Source organism: Xiphophorus hellerii, chromosome 1 (genome assembly GCF_003331165.1).
Source record: "Xiphophorus hellerii strain 12219 chromosome 1, Xiphophorus_hellerii-4.1, whole genome shotgun sequence".
Taxonomy (NCBI): Eukaryota; Metazoa; Chordata; class Actinopteri; order Cyprinodontiformes; family Poeciliidae; genus Xiphophorus; species Xiphophorus hellerii.
This window is the reverse complement of record NC_045672.1, coordinates 14,151,781-14,169,427: the sequence shown is the minus strand read 5'-3', so window position 1 is coordinate 14,169,427 and position 17,647 is coordinate 14,151,781. Positions and strand designations below refer to the sequence as shown.

At 40.9% G+C, this 17,647-nt stretch overlaps 3 protein-coding genes across 4 annotated transcripts; all 3 read left to right on the top strand.

Moving 5' to 3' along the window:
- Positions 1-228: 228 nt before the first annotated feature.
- Positions 229-6,336, top strand: traf3ip3 (TRAF3 interacting protein 3). The gene is made up of 14 exons (XM_032572789.1): positions 229-363; positions 763-1,207; positions 1,289-1,394; positions 1,488-1,593; positions 1,694-1,721; positions 2,145-2,174; positions 2,290-2,385; positions 2,983-3,054; positions 3,250-3,390; positions 3,507-3,644; positions 3,724-3,859; positions 3,949-4,094; positions 5,369-5,485; positions 5,686-6,336. The coding sequence occupies exons 1-14, from the start codon at positions 347-349 to the stop codon at positions 5,884-5,886; spliced, it is 1,779 nt and encodes a 592-aa protein (XP_032428680.1). The 5' UTR covers positions 229-346; the 3' UTR covers positions 5,887-6,336.
- Positions 6,337-9,123: 2,787 nt separating this feature from the next.
- dnase1l1l (deoxyribonuclease I-like 1-like) lies at positions 9,124-13,761 on the top strand. The gene is made up of 8 exons (XM_032575341.1): positions 9,124-9,420; positions 9,512-9,600; positions 9,676-9,762; positions 9,860-9,981; positions 11,333-11,445; positions 11,586-11,743; positions 13,433-13,529; positions 13,607-13,761. Exons 1-8 carry the CDS (start codon positions 9,280-9,282, stop codon positions 13,685-13,687), a joined length of 888 nt encoding a protein of 295 aa, XP_032431232.1. The 5' UTR covers positions 9,124-9,279; the 3' UTR covers positions 13,688-13,761.
- Positions 13,762-13,858: 97 nt separating this feature from the next.
- Positions 13,859-16,394, top strand: LOC116727713 (cilia- and flagella-associated protein 251). 2 transcript variants are annotated; one of them, XM_032575329.1, is made up of 5 exons: positions 13,859-14,046; positions 14,271-14,310; positions 14,392-16,040; positions 16,120-16,186; positions 16,282-16,394. In XM_032575329.1, the coding sequence occupies exons 1-4, from the start codon at positions 14,044-14,046 to the stop codon at positions 16,165-16,167; spliced, it is 1,740 nt and encodes a 579-aa protein (XP_032431220.1). In that variant the 5' UTR covers positions 13,859-14,043; the 3' UTR covers positions 16,168-16,186; positions 16,282-16,394. The 2 variants fall into 2 exon arrangements, with proteins under 2 accessions (XP_032431220.1, XP_032431211.1); XM_032575320.1 differs by having other exon boundaries at positions 16,279-16,394.
- The last annotated feature ends 1,253 nt before the right edge of the window (positions 16,395-17,647 follow it).

Genomic DNA, 17,647 nt, shown 5'->3' with positions numbered 1-17,647 from the left:
GCTTCAGCTACTAAAAAAAACACATGTGCTCACACAGCACTGCTCTCTGTCCAAATGGTGTGTTTTATCCCAGTTGGCTGGCCTGCACTGGAGCGAGTGGGGGGCGGTCTGGCCTGTCTGGGTCTGTCTGTAATCTTGGGGGCCACCCGTGTGTGGCATCAGCGTGGTGCGAGTGGCTGCTGAGATAGAGGAACATATGACGCTGTGGTTCTCTTCACTTCCTGTAAAATTATGCTCAACAGAAACAGCTACATGTGAAACGCAGACAAAAACCCGGGCGCTGTCGGAGAGGAGAGGGAGAAAATGGACGACTTCTTGGCCTCGCTAGAAGACGTTTCTTCAATGAATGGCATGGCCTAAAAGGTGAGCCTCATCTTCACGCCTTTATGTTCATTCTGTTGTTTTTGTTTGTTTTTATTTTCTTCTTCTTTAAATTATCTTGCACCTGCACGGCTGTAATCAGGGCAGGGCATGCAGGAGTCTCTTGTTGACAACAGTGGAAATAGATTTTAAAGAAGCTTTCTGAGTAGCATTTTCTTAGATATGCCTCTAAACTCGGGTCATCCTGCATGCTTCACAGAGAAAATGGGTCTAACTTGTTTAGAGTGTATGATGGCTTTCACTTTAAACGATGCCAACAACAAAAAGTGTATAAATCTTTAGATTATAAAGCTTACAACTCATAAGTTTGACTTCACTACTCTCAAACTGCTAAATGTTTATTTTCTGTATGCCCTGTATCGTGGTGTAATTTCCCTCTAGCATTGGAGGCTGCGTGAGAGTCCCAGGAGCTGCCATGGAACACCTGGACTTCGGGGCAACACGACACTTCCAAGAGAAAGAGTTTGACAGGAAAGTTGATTACCGAGCAGAGAGACGCGAGTATTTACGAGGACGCAACAACGTGACTTTGTGTCGAAGTCCCACCAGAGAGCTCGACACAAGACAGATCAAGAAGCAGCTAAAGCAAAAGAGGCAGTGGGAGTTTTTGAACCGGAGATCGCTGAGTCCGGAGCCACAGAGCTCAAAGTGCATCATCTGCTCCACGGATCTGTACTCGCTTTCAGAGTCACATCTGTACAGACTCTATAGATCAAGGAGCAAATCTGAGAAACTGGTCACAAAAACACAAAGTGATGCAGATGGGCGTCAAGAGATGATTCTCACACCAGAGAGCAGAAGTGATTGTCCAAGCACCAACAAATGGGTAAATGTTTCTTCAGGTTGTTTTAGTCTCTTGTGCTCTTTCAGGCTAAATGTGAATATTTATGCTCTTCTTTTCCCTCAGGCTTTACTGTGGTCAGAATCAACGCCAGTAACAAAAGAGGAGAAAGGTCAGGCAAGGAAACAAGCATCTACCTCCACCACAGAAACCGGCCAACACAGGAGAAAAAGTAAAACAAACAGGAACATTTTTCCTTCGGTTTTCCAGCAGGCTACGTCTGATCTGTTCCACTGAAAATATCTGGCTTTCCTCTTTCTTACAGCTCAGAACACAAGCACCAAAACAGTGAATAAGACCCCAACTATTCACCAGAAATCATCTGTACAACCTGAAAAAAAGATACATAAAGAAATCAGTGTGCAAACAGAGTGAGCTTGGTTCACATTTTCCATGAAATATAACTTTTAAATAATCTATTATAAGCAGGAGCATTCTGGGTCTTCAGTAATGAGATATTTACCTTCGCAGGTCCGGGTTCGTCACGGTCAAAGAATCAGTAAGTTTCAAAACGCGACTGTTTACATGTTTGTTCATGCTTTGGCCATGTTTGGTGAACGTTTGGTCCTGTTTTAATTATGTTTGTTTGAATTTGATGATGTTTGGGCATATTTAGCCGTGCTTGGACATGTTTGGACACATGTAGTTTTATTTGTCAGGTACTACTGGGGTTTTTGTATGTAAACAGGATTGGTGCAAGTTTGATTACATCTGTTATGTTAGCTTGTGTTCTGTCACCCTTGGTGAATAGTTGGGGCCTGTTTAGCACATGATTTGCAAATTTGGGATGAGTTGGGGGTTAAAGGCGGAGTTCAGTGTCTGCCACTTTCATAGAATCTCCTGTCAGGTGTATAGTAAAGTTAATTTTTTTTTATTAAGTAGTTTGAATTGTTTTAAATATGTCTCCTCTCTGTCACAACAGGAAGTTCAGAGATTATCAGATTACTTGCAGGTAAATGAAACCACATCCTCAGCTGTATTTTCTGTCTTCATTTAAAGCAGATCTATGTAAACCAACAGGTTATATGAATGTGCTCAGTGTGCATTTCTGTTTGCTCTCTAATCAGGAAGCCCTGTGGAGAGAGGAGAGAGTGAAGAAGAAGCTGGCAGTCGTTACGGAGATCTCCACAAACCTCGTGAACTCATCAGATGTGCTATGGACAGTAAGACGCTTTTCCTGTTTCTGGGGCTTTAGATTTGATTATTCTTTCTCGTACGGTCTTCTTGTTTTTGGTCGTTTTTCGTCTTTCACTGTGAAATGTGTCACTGTCTCGTACAGAGCAGCACCAGCAGAGTTTGGCGGCTACGGAAGGCCTGTGCAGCTTGTGGTTTCAAACTTCCTGCTTCCGTTTTTCATCTATAGGACGAGCGCAAGCTGTCACTATCATACAGGAAGGGTGTAGCTCTCTGTCACTGTTATAGGTGCAGTGCGTTCTCCTGAGCTTTCTTCTGGCTCCTCTGGTTGCAATGCATGAGAGGGAAATACTAAACTGTTTTCTTAAAAATCTGTTGAACAAGTTAAGTGAGTTAAGTTAAAAGTTATTGACATTTTAAATTAGTCTCTAGCAAAGGTATGTTATAATTTTTGCGTCTTTCAGTGAAAGCACACGTTGTGATATTTCGCTACGTGTGTGTGCACCTGTTAGATGAGCCCATGAATCAACTTGCTTGCTGTCACAGCTGTTGCTACACGAACCATTAATTTTACATCTGCAGGTTTAAAGCGTGACAGTCTCTGGTTTCCTCTCTAACCCACACAGTCTCGCTGCAGTGAGGATCTGCTGAGAAGCAAGATCAAGGCTCTGGAGGCGCAGCTGCAAGTCTGCCGGCAGGTAAGCAGCAGAAGATGGAAACTGAAGCAGAAACCAAACAGGCTTTTTAAAAAAACATTTTTTTTAAAGTCAGAGCTAATTGTGTCTTCATGATTTCTGCGAAAAATTTACTTTTCTTGTTCTACACCACTCAGATTTTCTTTTTGCCATATTTTATGAGGTGTGGCAGTCTACTGTAGTGTTGTGTCCTTGCAGAAGTTTCCTAAAGATGGAGTGAAGAAACTGATGCTACAGATGGAGAAGCAGAGGGGAACGTATGAGGAGAAGGCCTTGGTTGCTCTGCAGAAAGCCACACAGGAGAAAGCTGATGCTCTCTGCCAGGCTGAGACGCTGCAGGTGAAATTCACATCAAAGTTTGCTTTTTCCCCTCAACTTTCACATTGTGCAGCCAGGCTTAATTGGTCCATCATTTCTGGAGCGGATTTGTTGAGGATATAACGTTTTGCTCACAGGAAGCACTCGTTACGGCGCAAGCAGAGGCACTGAGGTGGCAGAGCCTTTACAAAGAGCTGATGCTGAGCTCTGGACAGCTGAGGGAGAATCATCACCTCAGCAATGACCAGCTGCAGCAGCTGCACACTGAAGTCCAGGTATGGTGCACAAGGAGAGTTAGAGCTTTGAATGCAAAAAAAATAAATAAATACAAACCTGACTGTGTGTGCTGTGCAGCTGTCCAGAGCCAGAGAGGCCGAGCTGAGGGGGGAGGTGGCATCGCTGAGACAGGAAAAGCAGGAGCTTCAGTACAACATCTGCCTCCTGGAGGAGGATAACCAGGCTTTAAGAGACGAAATCCAGAACCTTGGAGGTAAAACCTTTCAGTCGTGTTTGCTCAGAGAAATTATCTCTGCACTTTCGACAACCCGCAGATGTTTAGAAATCCCCTCTGTCCCAAAGATGGTGGTGATGAGGGCCAGAGCTTCTTCGTTCAGGAGCGTCTCGAGTCGGGCCATGTGGAACCAAAACTGACCGTCAGGAGGGACTCGCAGGTGGAAGAGGAGCTCCGACTCACTCAGGAGAAACTGGAGCTTAAGGAGAAGGAGGTAACCTTTGGACGAGTTCACAGCAAGCTAAAATACATTCACACGGTTCGTGTGCTGGTGGTTTCCGAAGTAACAGACAAGAAATACTATAGCTATGTACTTTGCAAAAATAATTCCAGGGCTTTAAAAAAAACATACCTTTGTGTCAGTTTTAATTTACAACATCATCAGATCATTACAGTAAACTAGAACTGGATGAAAGCACACATCCCTCCCAGGTTGATTTGATTGGTCACTGGACAGAAAAACACACTTTTCTTAAACTTAGATATGGTGAAACTATAATTTAGGCTTGTGGACTCAGCAACTCAACAATGTTAATAAATGTTCAATAATGACAAAGGAAAATAAAAAGACATTTCTTGGGAAAATTGTTTCTGTGCTCAGATATCAAGTTTTTTTGTTTTGATAAATTTGTCTTTTAGCGATCCCCAGTGTTAAACCTGCTGCAGTCTTTAACAGCCTTTTATTTACCCCCTTATAAAATCTGAACAATTTCAAGCTGATGCTCTTCTTTGACAAACACACCCTTGATCATTTTCTACAACTGAAATGTCACTTATTTTTTATTTTAAAAAATGTAGTTGGGATTCTGAAATTGTCATAAAACTTCCAAAGTATTCTCAGATGAGAAAGTCTGACATTTGAAAATTAATAGTGACATTAGTGTAGTTTAAGCAATATGTCAAGATTCTATTAGAAGGTTTTGTATTTTTGCCATTTGACCAAAAAGGCAGAAAAGGTTCATCCAAGGACTTCATACAAATGAGGCTTTTGACAAACATCTTGACCTAATCTATAGCTCCATCTTTTGATGATGTTTTTCTATCAGAATAGCAGTGCAGGTGATTTGTTTATGTTCCAAGGGAAACTCGTTGTTTTGCGGCTTATCCTGGAGCATGAATTTTATCAGAAAAGAAGAAACAACACACCAATCACAACAGGATTTCCTGTTCTGCTGCTTGTGGACATTCTGTATTGGAGCCACTCTCTGCCCACACTTTAGAGAAATTATTTTCCATCTGTATAGCAGAAAAAAAGTACGTTTATTTGGTCCAGCGCATCTTTAATCTTTAAGCAACAACATTTTTCCAGGTTCCATTTTGGTAAAACATTTTACAAATAGAGTTAAAGCACATTTGGCAGATTTTCCTTTAGATATAATTCTGAAGTGTAAATGTGGTTCTGGTGGGCTGTGGCTAAATTTAGTCTGCATGGTCTCCTTCCATATGGCGTGTGTGTGTGTGCGCGTGTGGGCGTGTGTGTGTGTGCAGTGTGAGGAGCTGCAGACGGAGCTGCACGCCATGGAGCAGGAGTGTCAGTCCAGCCAGGCTCGACTGTCGCAGTGCAGAGACGAGCTCCGGCAGCTCAGCCACCGCCGCAGGAGACCGGTCAGTCCTATGTGTGTGTGTGTGTGTGTGTGTGTGTGTGTGTGTGGTGGGGGGGGGGGGGGGGTGTGTACATGTATGTTTCTCCACAAAGCTCTTTTTTACATTTCTTTTCTCACAGAAAAGCAAGAAGTCTTTGTTCCCTCAGAGCAGAAACTGATTTTAATGTTTTTATGTGATGCTTTTTCCCTCTCTCTGTTCAGATGCTGTACAACTCTTGGTGGAGGATTTGTCTCTTCTTCCTCCTGCTCCTCGGTGTGGCAGGGGTTGCCATGTTGTGGTCATGGCATCCCCCTTTCAGGGAGCAAGTAGAGATCCTGTGCACAGACATAGAGACAAGAATAGAAGACTATCTCATGGAAATGGCCTCTCCTCAAAACTCCGGCTGTTTTAGGCCAATATGACAGTATGGCTTTTTAAAATTGTTGTCGTTTTCTACCGTTGTAGATTTCATTTTTAGTTTTAAAACTTTTAGTATGAATGTTCGTGGTTCGTGTGTTAGTTTTCAGACTTGGAACTCAAGAGTTTGGTGCGATGTGTTGAAAATGTGGCGGGTGTACTGTACGTTTGTGCAGAACGATAAAATGTTGAAAGTGATTTTAAGTTGTTTACAGCTCACAACAAAGAATTTTCAGAAACTGTGAGTCTAAACATCAGGTTTGTGCAAGAACAGGGACGATCTTTTGTACTGTAAAGGGACTGTGTAGCCAGAATTACAGCCTCAATTAAAAATAAATTTATTCATTTAAATATTTTGTCATTGGCAACATGAAGCAAGGCTGCCCCCGTTGCCTTCCTTTTTCTCAAACCTAAAAATCTCCTGGATCTATTAAAGTAAAACTAAAACAATCAAATCAGTTGTTGTTGGTTTGTTTTTGGTTTTTGTGGTTATTCATTTGAATATTTGTTTGAAAGGGCATTAAAAGGAAAGAGGAACCACACAGCTGTGAAAGGTCTGCAGCAGATGACGCAGAAATACATCATTACTTCTGCATGTCATCTTCAGGATATACAGCCCAGCTTAAAATGGAAAAAATGAGTTTAAAGTTATCTTTTAATTTCCTGACATGTTTCTTCTGACTGTTAGTAATGTTAGCATTTTGTAACAGACCAGCCAGAGTCCTGACTTGAGAATTTGTGGATGGACAAAATTATGGTGATATCAAGGAGGCTTTTCGACCTCAAAAACTTGGAGCTCATCACCATAAATCATCAAAAAAAACAGTGAAAACATGAAGGCATGGCTACTGTAATAAATATTTTTACTGAAGATCTTTTCATTTAGCATTCAGAAGAAAATAAATAATTATCAATATGTTTTAATAAAATGGAGATACAAGTTTTGTTTTCTTTTACTGATGCTCTTTTTCACATTGTTTTTCCACATTTCCTTTCATTAACAGACTTCTTGGTTGAATCAAACTCTTATTAAATCTGAATCTGCCAGGGTTGTGTTTAGATCATTTCAAGATTAGTTTTAACTGTTTACTTTTCCTGGAATAAAACAAAACTCTCCCTAACCTGTAATTTTTGCTGAGTAATGTTTCAGTCACAGGGTTTCATCAGGCAAACTCGTTCTAACGATTAAAATCTCTGAGCGCTGCTGCTGGAGATGAGGAAGTGGTTCTGAGTATCTGACCAATCACATCCAGACACCGGAAGGAAAAAATGATCAATCATTCAGTCAATGAAATCAAAACCTCTTGTAAAGGTGAAATAAGCTGCCTCACTGCAGATTATTTCAATCTGAATTTGTCTTAAGAGCAGAAATATTTACATTTTACATTATTAAATTCAATATATGCAGCACCTTGCAAATGTTTTCCTTCCCCGTGGAGTGTGCTTACATTTTGTCCCAATTGCAACCACAAACTTCAACGTACTTTATTGAGATTTTATGTGGAAAAACCACAAATTTAATTGTGAAGTTGAGCAGAAAGGATACGGGATTTTCAAAGTTTCTGATAAATTAAAATGTAAAAAGTCTGACATATTCAGCAGCTTTTAGTCTGACGCCCCTAAATGAACTCGATTTCAACCAAATTTCAGCAGTGAATAACGTAGACAATAGGGTCCATCTGTATGTTTAAAACTGTTTCTTAGTGAAACAGTTTTCACTAATATGCAGTGAGAATATTACTGAAGAAAAATCTTGAAAACCAAGAAACACAGAGAGAAAGTTTTCTGCTTTAAGCAAGCGGTGAGTCAACAACTTTGAACGTCTCATCGAGCTTCTTCCGGTCTATCATCTGAGAACAAGACATGGCCGTCCATCTAAATTAACATGACAGCCCAGGAGGAAGAAGCCAAGAAGAACAGTGCAACTCTGGAGGAGCTGCACACATCCGCTGCTCATGAGAGAAAATCTCTTGGACAAATGTTAGTCACGCCACTGCGGGTAAGAATGAGATTATTGAAAGCTTTTAGTTTGCAAGAACTGCAAACAAATCCTCACAAAACCGACACAGGTTGCAAAAACTTGAGATTTAAATGAAAAACAGTTTTGTTTTGTTTTTTGACATATTAGTTGATAGGGTAGACATGTCAGGTTGGTGGGATGGTCTAATTAGCAAACCATCTTTTTAATAATAGGCAAACATCTATCCAGCCAGAGTAGTTTGAGTTTGATTTCTAGAGTTGTTCATGTCGCTACAGCCACACTTTATTTTCTAAAATGTAACCTTCTCTTCACCTCAGTACCCTCCTGTCATCTAACATCAGAAATAGGACATTTATGGCATCAACTCTTTGGTAATAACGATGTTCTAAATGTAAATACGGCAAGACCTTTTGAACATTATTCAATCAGAAGAAAGGACCAAACTACAAACACAAAAGAAAACCACAACACCACAGTGATACCACTGCCATTGTCTAGATTAATATTCTACATTAAAAATGTTATTTGCAAATATTTTCAAATTTATTCCGATTTCTTAAGATCAGGTAAAGATTGTGACTTTAGAAACCCCAACTTGACATCATGACAAAACGTCCAAACAGTCCATTCAGGAAGATGCCGTTGTGTCAGCGAGATAAGAGTGGTGGTGAACTGGTTTTTACTGGAACTGACACACAGAACAGATGAACAAAACCACACACACTTCTCTCTTTAAATGACCCTGTTTTTGGTCTATGTTTCCGCTTTCTAAGGCTTGAAATAGGTAAGTGGGAGAGTATTTCTGAATGTTTCTAAATAGTTGCTTAAATTAGGTTATCATCCTTCAGTTTACTCACTAAAAACAAGAAATAAACTCAGTTTATTTAGCAGAAGCATCAATTATTCTTCGGTGTTGTGTCTATGTAGATTGTTTTAATTACTCTTCTGGTTTATTTATGATTTTTGTTTATTTTCCTCTGTTTAGGCAGCAGTAAAAATCATTCTAAAACATAAAATGTATCTTTATTACCAGCCGTGGTTGCATTATGCTGCAGCTCTTTCCATGTAATCGTTCCTGAAGCTAAGAGGTGCAGCCTCCAGCATCATCTATTGTCTGATAATACTCAAACTTTAGAGACAAAGCTCCTCTCCCATTGTTTATTGTGTTCTAGTTGTTTTAACTGTTCCAGATGAAGCTCCATTCTCAAAAATCCACTGACGCAGCACATCCACAGCGCACAGCCCCCGTCTCTCACCACCACATTTACCTGTATGTTCCCCAAATGCACCAGTGAAGAGATGGGTCCTTGAAGTCAGTCTGCTGGTCATCCTCTCTCTGAAGGTAAGCAGAGTCGCTGTGAAGCTCTGCAGCTTCGTTAACTCCACGTTAACTCACAGAACGACTCACGTCCGTGAGATGAAGACCGCCGGGCTGCTACTTGTCGTCGGGTTGTGCGCGTTCAGCGTCACATCTTCTCTGAAAATCTGCGCTTTCAATGTTCAGAGTTTCGGTGAATCCAAGGCAAACAACAAGAGGGTGATGGGAGTTCTACTGAAGGTACTCTGCTGGGAGCTTAAAACAAACTACATGAGGAAAAACAGGCGTCTGATAGATCTACCTGTGTTCTTCTTTTACTTTTGTCCTCAAGATCCTCTCTCGGTGCGACTTGAGCCTCATTCAGGAGGTCCGGGACTCTAAAGGGAAAGCAATACAAGCTTTGGTCAAGGATCTTAACAGGTACAAACTGGAAGATTAGATGTCTGAAGTGAGAAAGTCAGTATATTTATTACATTGTGATGTTGTTGTCATCAGATTCGACAAATCCAACTCCTATTCCTCTGAGGAAAGTGAACGAATGGGCAGGAAGAGCTACAAAGAGCAATACGTCTACATTTACAAGTAATTCAGCTAATTAGAAGTTAATCGGATCTGATTGTTAGAATTAGCTTTGGACCAGAAATGTGCTCACAGATCTCTCTTCTGTGATCATCTGCAGGAATAATATGCTAAAGGTCAAGGAGCGCTTCCAGCATCCTAAACTGGAGGGAGAGGGAACCAATGAGACTGACGTTTTCTCCAGAGAGCCTTTTGTCATCCGCGTTCACTCCCCCACTACATGTAAGAAACACAGCAAAATAAGAGCCTATTCAAACCTCACATACACACTGTCAAGAAAATGTTTTTGCCCCCCTATGAGTTTCTTCTGCTTTTGCTTTTTTTGTCCGATTTAAAACACATTCAGCATGTCAATGGGAATGACTGGTTTCATTGTAAAACATCTGTAAAACATCCATAAAAGTCATCAAAATTTGTTATTGTCAGAGAAGGATGATCTGGGTTAACACAAAAGCAGTTTTCACATGTTGATTTCATTCATTAAAGGACAAAAAGCTTCCCAAAACAACCTGGCTTTATGTAAAACAGCAGGAAATGCTATAGGTCACAATGAGAATTACCTTATTACTAATGCAATATTTACTAATATTAATCACCAAGGCTTCATATTGAAAATGCTCTATATCTGAGCATGAACAACCTGTCCAGTTATCTCAGTTGGATTTACCAGATGTTGATCAAATCGCTCTAAAACCTTTATTTTAATTTTGTTTGTTTTGGAGCCAATCAGAGGCGAACCTGCTGGTGTGATCAGGATCACTAACCTGGTGCAAAACCCAAATTAGCTAAACTCTAATCATTATTAAACCGCGTCTTGTATTTGCTCATTAAGATTTGTCTGATGAAATGAAGCCTAGTAAAATGACAAAAAGCAGCTGTACAAATATAGCTGATGTATGGACTACCTGGTCATAAGATGGTTTATCACAGAGTTTACATAAATTCTGACTTTTTCCAAACCAGAACAGGACAAAGACAATTTGTTCAAGCTATGCAAACATCTTCTGCAATGATAAAAACAGTTTTCAGAAGGTTTGACTCCTGCTAAGCACAGATGTTTCCTTGTAATCATCAGAGATGACTTGAGTTATATTCAAGGCCATTCGTGATGCAGTTTCGTCTAGTTCCTCCTAATAACGATGTATTAAAAAGCCACCGTAAATTCATAATTTATGCTGTAATGTAATGTCACTCTGAAAACATATAAAGATCCAGTCTGCGGTTACTCAGTGAGTGAGTTTTTGTGTTGGTTTGTTATATAAAATCCAGATAAAATATGTTGTAGCTAATTTATGGTTGTATTTTGACAAAATGTGAAAAAGTTCAAGGGTGTCCTTCCTTCCTTAATCAGGAAGTTGTTGCTCAAGGCTCACAGACCTGCTATATAATAATGTACGGCATAAAGCTAAAACTCATCTAAAATGACGTTCAGATGAAAAGGCACATTAATTTAAGCAAAATTCAAAATGAAATTGTAAACTTGTATCTTCAAACATGTGGGGCCTTCTGAACATAAACATGCTGATCTAGGAGATCTGAAGTAAATCATTTGCTAAATGCGTTTCTTTTCTAGTGGTGAAGGATTTTGTCCTTGTTGGGCAACACACATGTCCAAAAACAGCCATGCAGGAGATTGATGAGCTGTACGGCGTGGTCAAGCAGATTCACAAGAAATGGAAAACCGAGGTAGGTGAAACCTCGCCGTTATCATCAGCATCAGTTTTATCCAACTCGGTTCTGTTTTCAGCCAAAACACCTTGATCCAAGCCGGTTTCTCTTCTCTATACATACACTTCATGAGCAATGCCTCGCTTCCTCTTTTCCAGAACGTGATCATCTTGGGGGACCTAAACGCAGGCTGCAGCTACGTCACCGTTAAAGGGTGGAAGGCTGTGCGCCTCAGGAACGATCCCGGATTTCACTGGCTAATTGGAGACGAGCAGGACACGACGGTCAGAGAGAAGACTCGGTGCGCCTACGACAGGTCAGGGCCGCGTCACACACACACACACACACACACACACACACCCAGAGGTCTATAACTGTTCTGTCACTAGAGATGGCTGCGCTGCTACAGGCATGCATGGAGAATCTCGTCATTTCAGTTTCATCGGTAATCAGTCTGAAGTGTGGCTTCCTCTTCAGCGGTGATCTCTAATTGCACACTTAGCAACTATAAAAAGATCAAACCAAACAAATAGATTGACCTTTTCAAAAGGTCAATCTCTCTCTTTCTCAGTTTAAGGAATAGGCTATAAATATATCCAATCTCAGCAGTGTTTGCTTGGGCGCAATATGTGGTAGCTTGTTAGATTTTAAGAGACGTGTGTTTTAATGCTCTAAATTTAAATAACACTTTTGATCAGCTTCACTCCTTTTGATGCTCAAGCTTAATACAGATTTAATGTAACAAAATATATTCACAAACGCTGATGGGAAAAGAAAAGAGTGAGGAGAGATACTGTATGTTTGATCAAAGTCAATATTATCACTTGAGGGACAGATTTGTATGAATCTTTACTAGTTTGTCACATTTATTTTAATAATTTAATTGTTTTTTTTCCTATCTTCTTATTCCTGGCCTTCTAAATATCTGTGTCAAATGTAAGAGCTAAATTAATTTTTTACCTTATGCATTGTTGCATAGAGAGTGGGGGGTGTTTTATATTTATAGTTTTTTTCTCACTCAAAAGTACAATGTATAGTTGTTCACAAATTGGACATTTTAATTGGTTGTGCATTCTCAATAGAAATATCCATACAAGCAAAAATGTATATCATCATCACCATTATTCGCTTTTTTGATGTTCAACTCCTAGAGGACATTTGGAAAAGAGAAAACGTCAGCCTGCAAAAAGTCGGTCGGCAATTAATTTTACTCCTTTTCTTCAGAATCTTTGGAAACTTCATTCTGTGTCCAGAACTTTAAGATCCATTAATCAGCTGCTACTGAATGTTCCTCCGACTCGACTTAAGAGAAAAGGAGATCGGGTTTTCTCCGTTGCTGCTCCTGTTCTATGGAATAATCTACCTTTCCAGATTAGATCTGCCCACAGCCTGGATCATTTGAAATCGCTTCTTAAAACTCATTTTAATTGGGCTGTGCTGTGGTGGCGTAGGGGATAGCGCGACCCACGTTTGGAGGCCTTGAGTCGCCGTCGCGGGTTCAATTCCCGGACATCAGGACACTGGATGTTTGGTGGTTCCTCTCTTTTGAGTCCAGAACCAGGTGGTGACATCAGGAATTGTTCCCACTGACGGTTTTGGCAAAACAAAACAAATTGTGCAAGAACTTTAGAGAACTTTAGATGGGAAACAAAACGCTACACTGGATAAAAACATTACCAGTGTAGTCAGACTCATTGTCATGTGATTAGACACTGATTACAAAAAACACATTATGTGGCACATTACACAATGAAAGTAAAAAAAAAAGAGTGTATTTTTTTTTTTTTAGGATTTTTTTGACAAATGCTTTAAAGTCACAAGCTAATGTATTTCTGTCTTGAAGCAGCTGTGTTAATTCATTTATCATCTGCAGAATAAAGAAATAAATTAGTCCGATTAAAGTCATAATGAAGGCATTCTGCAGCAGTCTTGGTCAGAGGGAGAGGTGTGCAAGTTTCCATGTTTCTTTTTCTGATGGTCAATGTTGCCTTTTTTCCCCACACAGGATCATTGTTCACGGTCGGGAGATTATTTCTGGCGTAGTTCCTGGTTCAGCTCAAGCGTTTAACTTCAAGGAAAACTTCCATCTTACAGAGCAAGAGGTAAACATGTGAAATGCCTGATTTTAGTTCATCTCTGCATGTAGTGTGATAATATTTGCGTCACTTTGTCCCTTCAGGCTCTTGAGGTGAGTGATCATTTTCCTGTTGAAGTTGATCTGAGGCCAACTCACCGCTACCTCCTGAGGAACGAGCTGTAGGTCACAGCACATCCCCTCTAACAAGACTTATTTTAACTTGAAATGTAATTTTTTTTTTCTCCTGTTTTTAATTTTTTTTAAAAAAAAAAAATAAAGCAATCAAGAGAAACAGTTTTGGTGCTTTTAGTCTCGCTCCTCGTCACAGTGGCACCAGCGAACAGTGTTTCTGCATGAAGCGTTTTCGTCTGCTGGAGTTTGTGTTGTGCTTCTGAAACCAAACCCACATCAAAGCTGACATCATTTCATGAGCTCATGAAGGTGCGCTACAGCAGCAAAAGACAAACACAAACAACTTGAGTCTTAAGGTTTTACTTTTCAGTCAAAGCAAAAGAGATTTTCTTCCATCTTCATCTTTCATGGTGAGTTCATTTTAGTTGCTTTTCAGCTAAATATTTCAGTGGCTGTGTGTGAATTTATGCTCGATCTGTTCGACAGGAAGTCACTTGCAGCCAAAGCAGAGGAGTTACTTTGAGCTGTCTTTGTTTTTTGGGGGGTTTTTTTTAAGAGACAGACTGACTGTTACAACAGATTTAAATTAGTCTTCATATAAATCCTGCCTTAACATTGATTTGTGTTTGTTAAGATGGAGGGCTTTGCTGATCTTCTCACTGATGCATTTTCAGGTAAAAAAAAACATATTTTTGTAGCAATATCATTATTTTTATGTTGTAGGATTTCACTGAGATGTTTTTTTCTGATTGCAGAGGGTTCAGTTCCCTCGTTTTCCACGGGAGACTTGGACTTTGAGAGCTTCTGTTTTGATGAGAGGAGCGAGGAGGAACAGAACAAAAACCCAAAGACAGAGAATGACGAGGCTCGGCTTCAGGAAGCATCTGCAGAAGGTGCAGCTTTGTTGGAGGGCCCCCTTGCAGACGCACTGAACTCAGATGAGAACGCTTACAAAGAGCAGACTGATGAGGAAAATGATGAAGAGGGGCTTAACCGGGTCCGTTTTAGCAATGAAACCCCAGAGGACGATGAATGCCCAAGCTCTGACGGAGAAGAAGAACGGAGCTATTTCTGCTCTGGAAGAGATGGAGAGGAGGAGGCTGAATGCCAAGAGGAAGATGAAGATACACTGAAGTCAATTTATAAAACAGTGGATGGGATCCTGGAGGATGAAGACTCTGAGATCCTGGAAGATGTTGATGAGCTTCAAGTCAGCAACAACCTGCAAGAAGAGGCGCACAGTGATGAAGAGGAGAACGGATGTAGAAATGAGAACATTGCAGAAAGTCCTGAGAGTGAGGAGGAACAAGAAGTCGACCTGGACTCCTCTGAATCTGACTACGAAGGTGTGAAAACTGAAGAGGAAGAGAAAGAAAAACCCGGCACTGCCGATCCGGCAGATTCTGGTTTGGAGTTCTCCTGCATATCTCTCCAGAATCTGCAGGATCTCATCTCTGAAGTGGATGGTGAGGTTTACGAAGAGAAAATGTCAGACTTCACTGGCGAGGAGCACCAGGAGGCAGGCGAGAGCTTTGCAGATTACCCCTCAGACTTTTCCTCTGGTGAATACGGCAGAAATGCTGCCACTGCACGGAGCGCCTCGCCTCGTCCGAGGGAGGAAGAAGGCCTGCAAAGAGCCGTGACTGAAAGCCACGGGTCTGAGGAGGAGGGTTCTGGGAAGGAGGAAGAGTTCCTGTTCAGCAGAGATATAGAATTAAATGTTGAGAAGATGATGATGAGCCTGGATGAAGCAGCTGGAGATGAAGTTGAAGCGAAAACAGAGCATTTGTTGAGAGGGACCAGCTTTGACGATGAAGAGAAGACAAGTGAGAGCGACTCCTACAGCTCCAGTGATGAGGAAGAGCCACTGAGAAGATCCAGTGATGTATTTTCAGATAAGTCCAGAACCCGATTCCTTGAAGACGACACAAACCTGGAGAACATTAGATCTCTTGGTGCCAGCGGCTCTGATGACAGCAGCTTTGGGCGTGACAGATACGATCCTGCTGAGTTCCTCAGCTCAGGGTTAGGTGAGTTAGAAACCAAAACCTTTCTGTATGAATTCTTCCTGAGTGGAGAGGACACAGATGGGACAGAATCACCAAATTCAGGGGGAAATCAGTGTCCGGATCAAGATGTCAACAGCTACTCTGTGGTGCAGAAGAAAGACTCGATACCAGCAAGTCCGTTCGTCCAAGGATCCATCGACGACAGCTTCTTCTTCAATACCGAACCCAAGGACTTCACTGATGATGGACAGCAGGAGGTGGAGGAAGAGGAAGAGGAAGAGGAAGAGGAGGAGGAGGACGAGTACGAAGAAAGGAGAAACTTTGAGCAGATGAAGCAGAGAATTGAAGCTTTCAAAAGATTTTACGACAACAGCGATACGAGAACGGGCGAGAAGGTCAGTGTGCAGAACACAGAGTCAGTCTTTCCTTGTGTGATAAACAACTGATCAGTTTCCAAATGTTCGTGTTTTTCAGAGAGGCAGAAAAAAGTTCAGTTTTGTGCAGACCCCTTATCTCAAGTGAATTATTACGAAACGGACAGGTGGGTAAAATTCTGTCAGTGCTAACGTGTACTGTAAAGCAAAGCATGGGAGATGAAACAAAAACGATTTCTGCTTGATTTTTGCTTCTCAGCAGCGACAGAGACTCAGTCAGCAGCTCCTCAGACAGGGAGGAAGACCTGAGCTCTGCAGAACAATCTGATGACAGAGAGGAAGATCTGAATCCTGCAGAACAATCTGAAGACAAAGAGGAAGATCTGAATCCTGCAGAACAATCTGAAGACAAAGAGGAAGATCTGAATCCTGCAGAACAATCTGAAGACAAAGAGGAAGATCTGAATCCTGCAGAACAATCTGAAGACAAAGAGGAAGATCTGAATCCTGCAGAACAATCTGAAGACAAAGAGGAAGATCTGAATCCTGCAGAACAATCTGAAAATAAGGAGGAGGACCTGAACTCTGGGGAACAATTTGAAGACTCGAGCTCTGCAGAACAATCTGATGTAAGAAGATCTTAATTCACTTACACGGCACACCACAGAAGGACAGAGCAAACAATGCCTTGCAAAATCATTCATGGACCTTGGACTGCTTCATATTATCTGTTACAACCACAAACTTAGATTTAAGTGGGATTTAATATAAAATGGAATTAAATCTATATTTATTTCAAACATGTAAAATGTCAGAGCAAAACAATAAGCAAATAAGAAGAAAACAAACAAAAAGCTCTCATAATAATCAAACATAAAAAAAACAAACTTATACCCAGTTCCTCCAACTGTCTCACTCAAAAATCTCCCATGTGCATATTTACATATCCAATTTCTGCTTCATGTCACAATTTCTACTCTTTCAAAACGAAATATGTACAATTAATTTATTATTGTGCAGTAATGCTATCTACAGACTCCTGTAATATATCCACAGAGCTGCATTCATCTTTAGCAAAACAACCAAAGCGAAACATTTTTCTATCCTATTGTATTCTATAAATTCCACTGTACATAAACAAGACATCTCATACATCCAGTCATGTTTAATCTACAGTGCTGCATTAATCAGCAGCATGCTAGCAGATTCACAATGTGTGCTTAAAATTCTGTCATTCCTCCACTTCTCAGTTATACTACTCAGCCCCACATATTTACTTTCCGGTTGTAATGTGACAAAATGTAGGAAGGCCACATTAGGTGACAAATACATAACTGGACTCATTTGTCTGTAACTAGGAACCGCAGGAGCCTGAAGAAGACCTGGACATAAAACCTGTGTTTGGTCCCCCAATCGTTCAGCAGCATCAGAGCCCGGCAGACGTCGTTGACACACAAACCTGCACACCAACACGCAAGGTGTGTATTTACTCAAGGTCTTTACCCAGAGTGTTTCCTTTTAAGCTTATTTTCTAAGTGACTGTCCGCTGCTCTCTCAGGCTTTCAGCACACTGAAGATGATCGTGACGCTGGGAGTGCTGACGGCGACGGGGCTGATGATGTTCTGCC

Excerpts from the sequence above, each read along its gene's own strand:
- LOC116727713 (XM_032575329.1), top strand. Across the intron at positions 14,311-14,391 it reads TCTCACTGATGCATTTTCAG|AGGGTTCAGTTCCCTCGTTT; the intron begins GTAAAAAAAAAC and ends TTCTGATTGCAG. Across the intron at positions 16,041-16,119 it reads ATACGAGAACGGGCGAGAAG|AGAGGCAGAAAAAAGTTCAG; the intron begins GTCAGTGTGCAG and ends CGTGTTTTTCAG.
- traf3ip3 (XM_032572789.1), top strand. Across the intron at positions 1,395-1,487 it reads CGGCCAACACAGGAGAAAAA|CTCAGAACACAAGCACCAAA; the intron begins GTAAAACAAACA and ends TCTTTCTTACAG. Across the intron at positions 3,055-3,249 it reads AGCTGCAAGTCTGCCGGCAG|AAGTTTCCTAAAGATGGAGT; the intron begins GTAAGCAGCAGA and ends GTGTCCTTGCAG.
- dnase1l1l (XM_032575341.1), top strand. The coding sequence starts at position 9,280 with ATGAAGACCGCCGGGCTGCTACTTGTCGTCGGGTTGTGCGCGTTCAGC. Across the intron at positions 9,421-9,511 it reads TGATGGGAGTTCTACTGAAG|ATCCTCTCTCGGTGCGACTT; the intron begins GTACTCTGCTGG and ends TTTGTCCTCAAG. Across the intron at positions 11,446-11,585 it reads ACAAGAAATGGAAAACCGAG|AACGTGATCATCTTGGGGGA; the intron begins GTAGGTGAAACC and ends CCTCTTTTCCAG.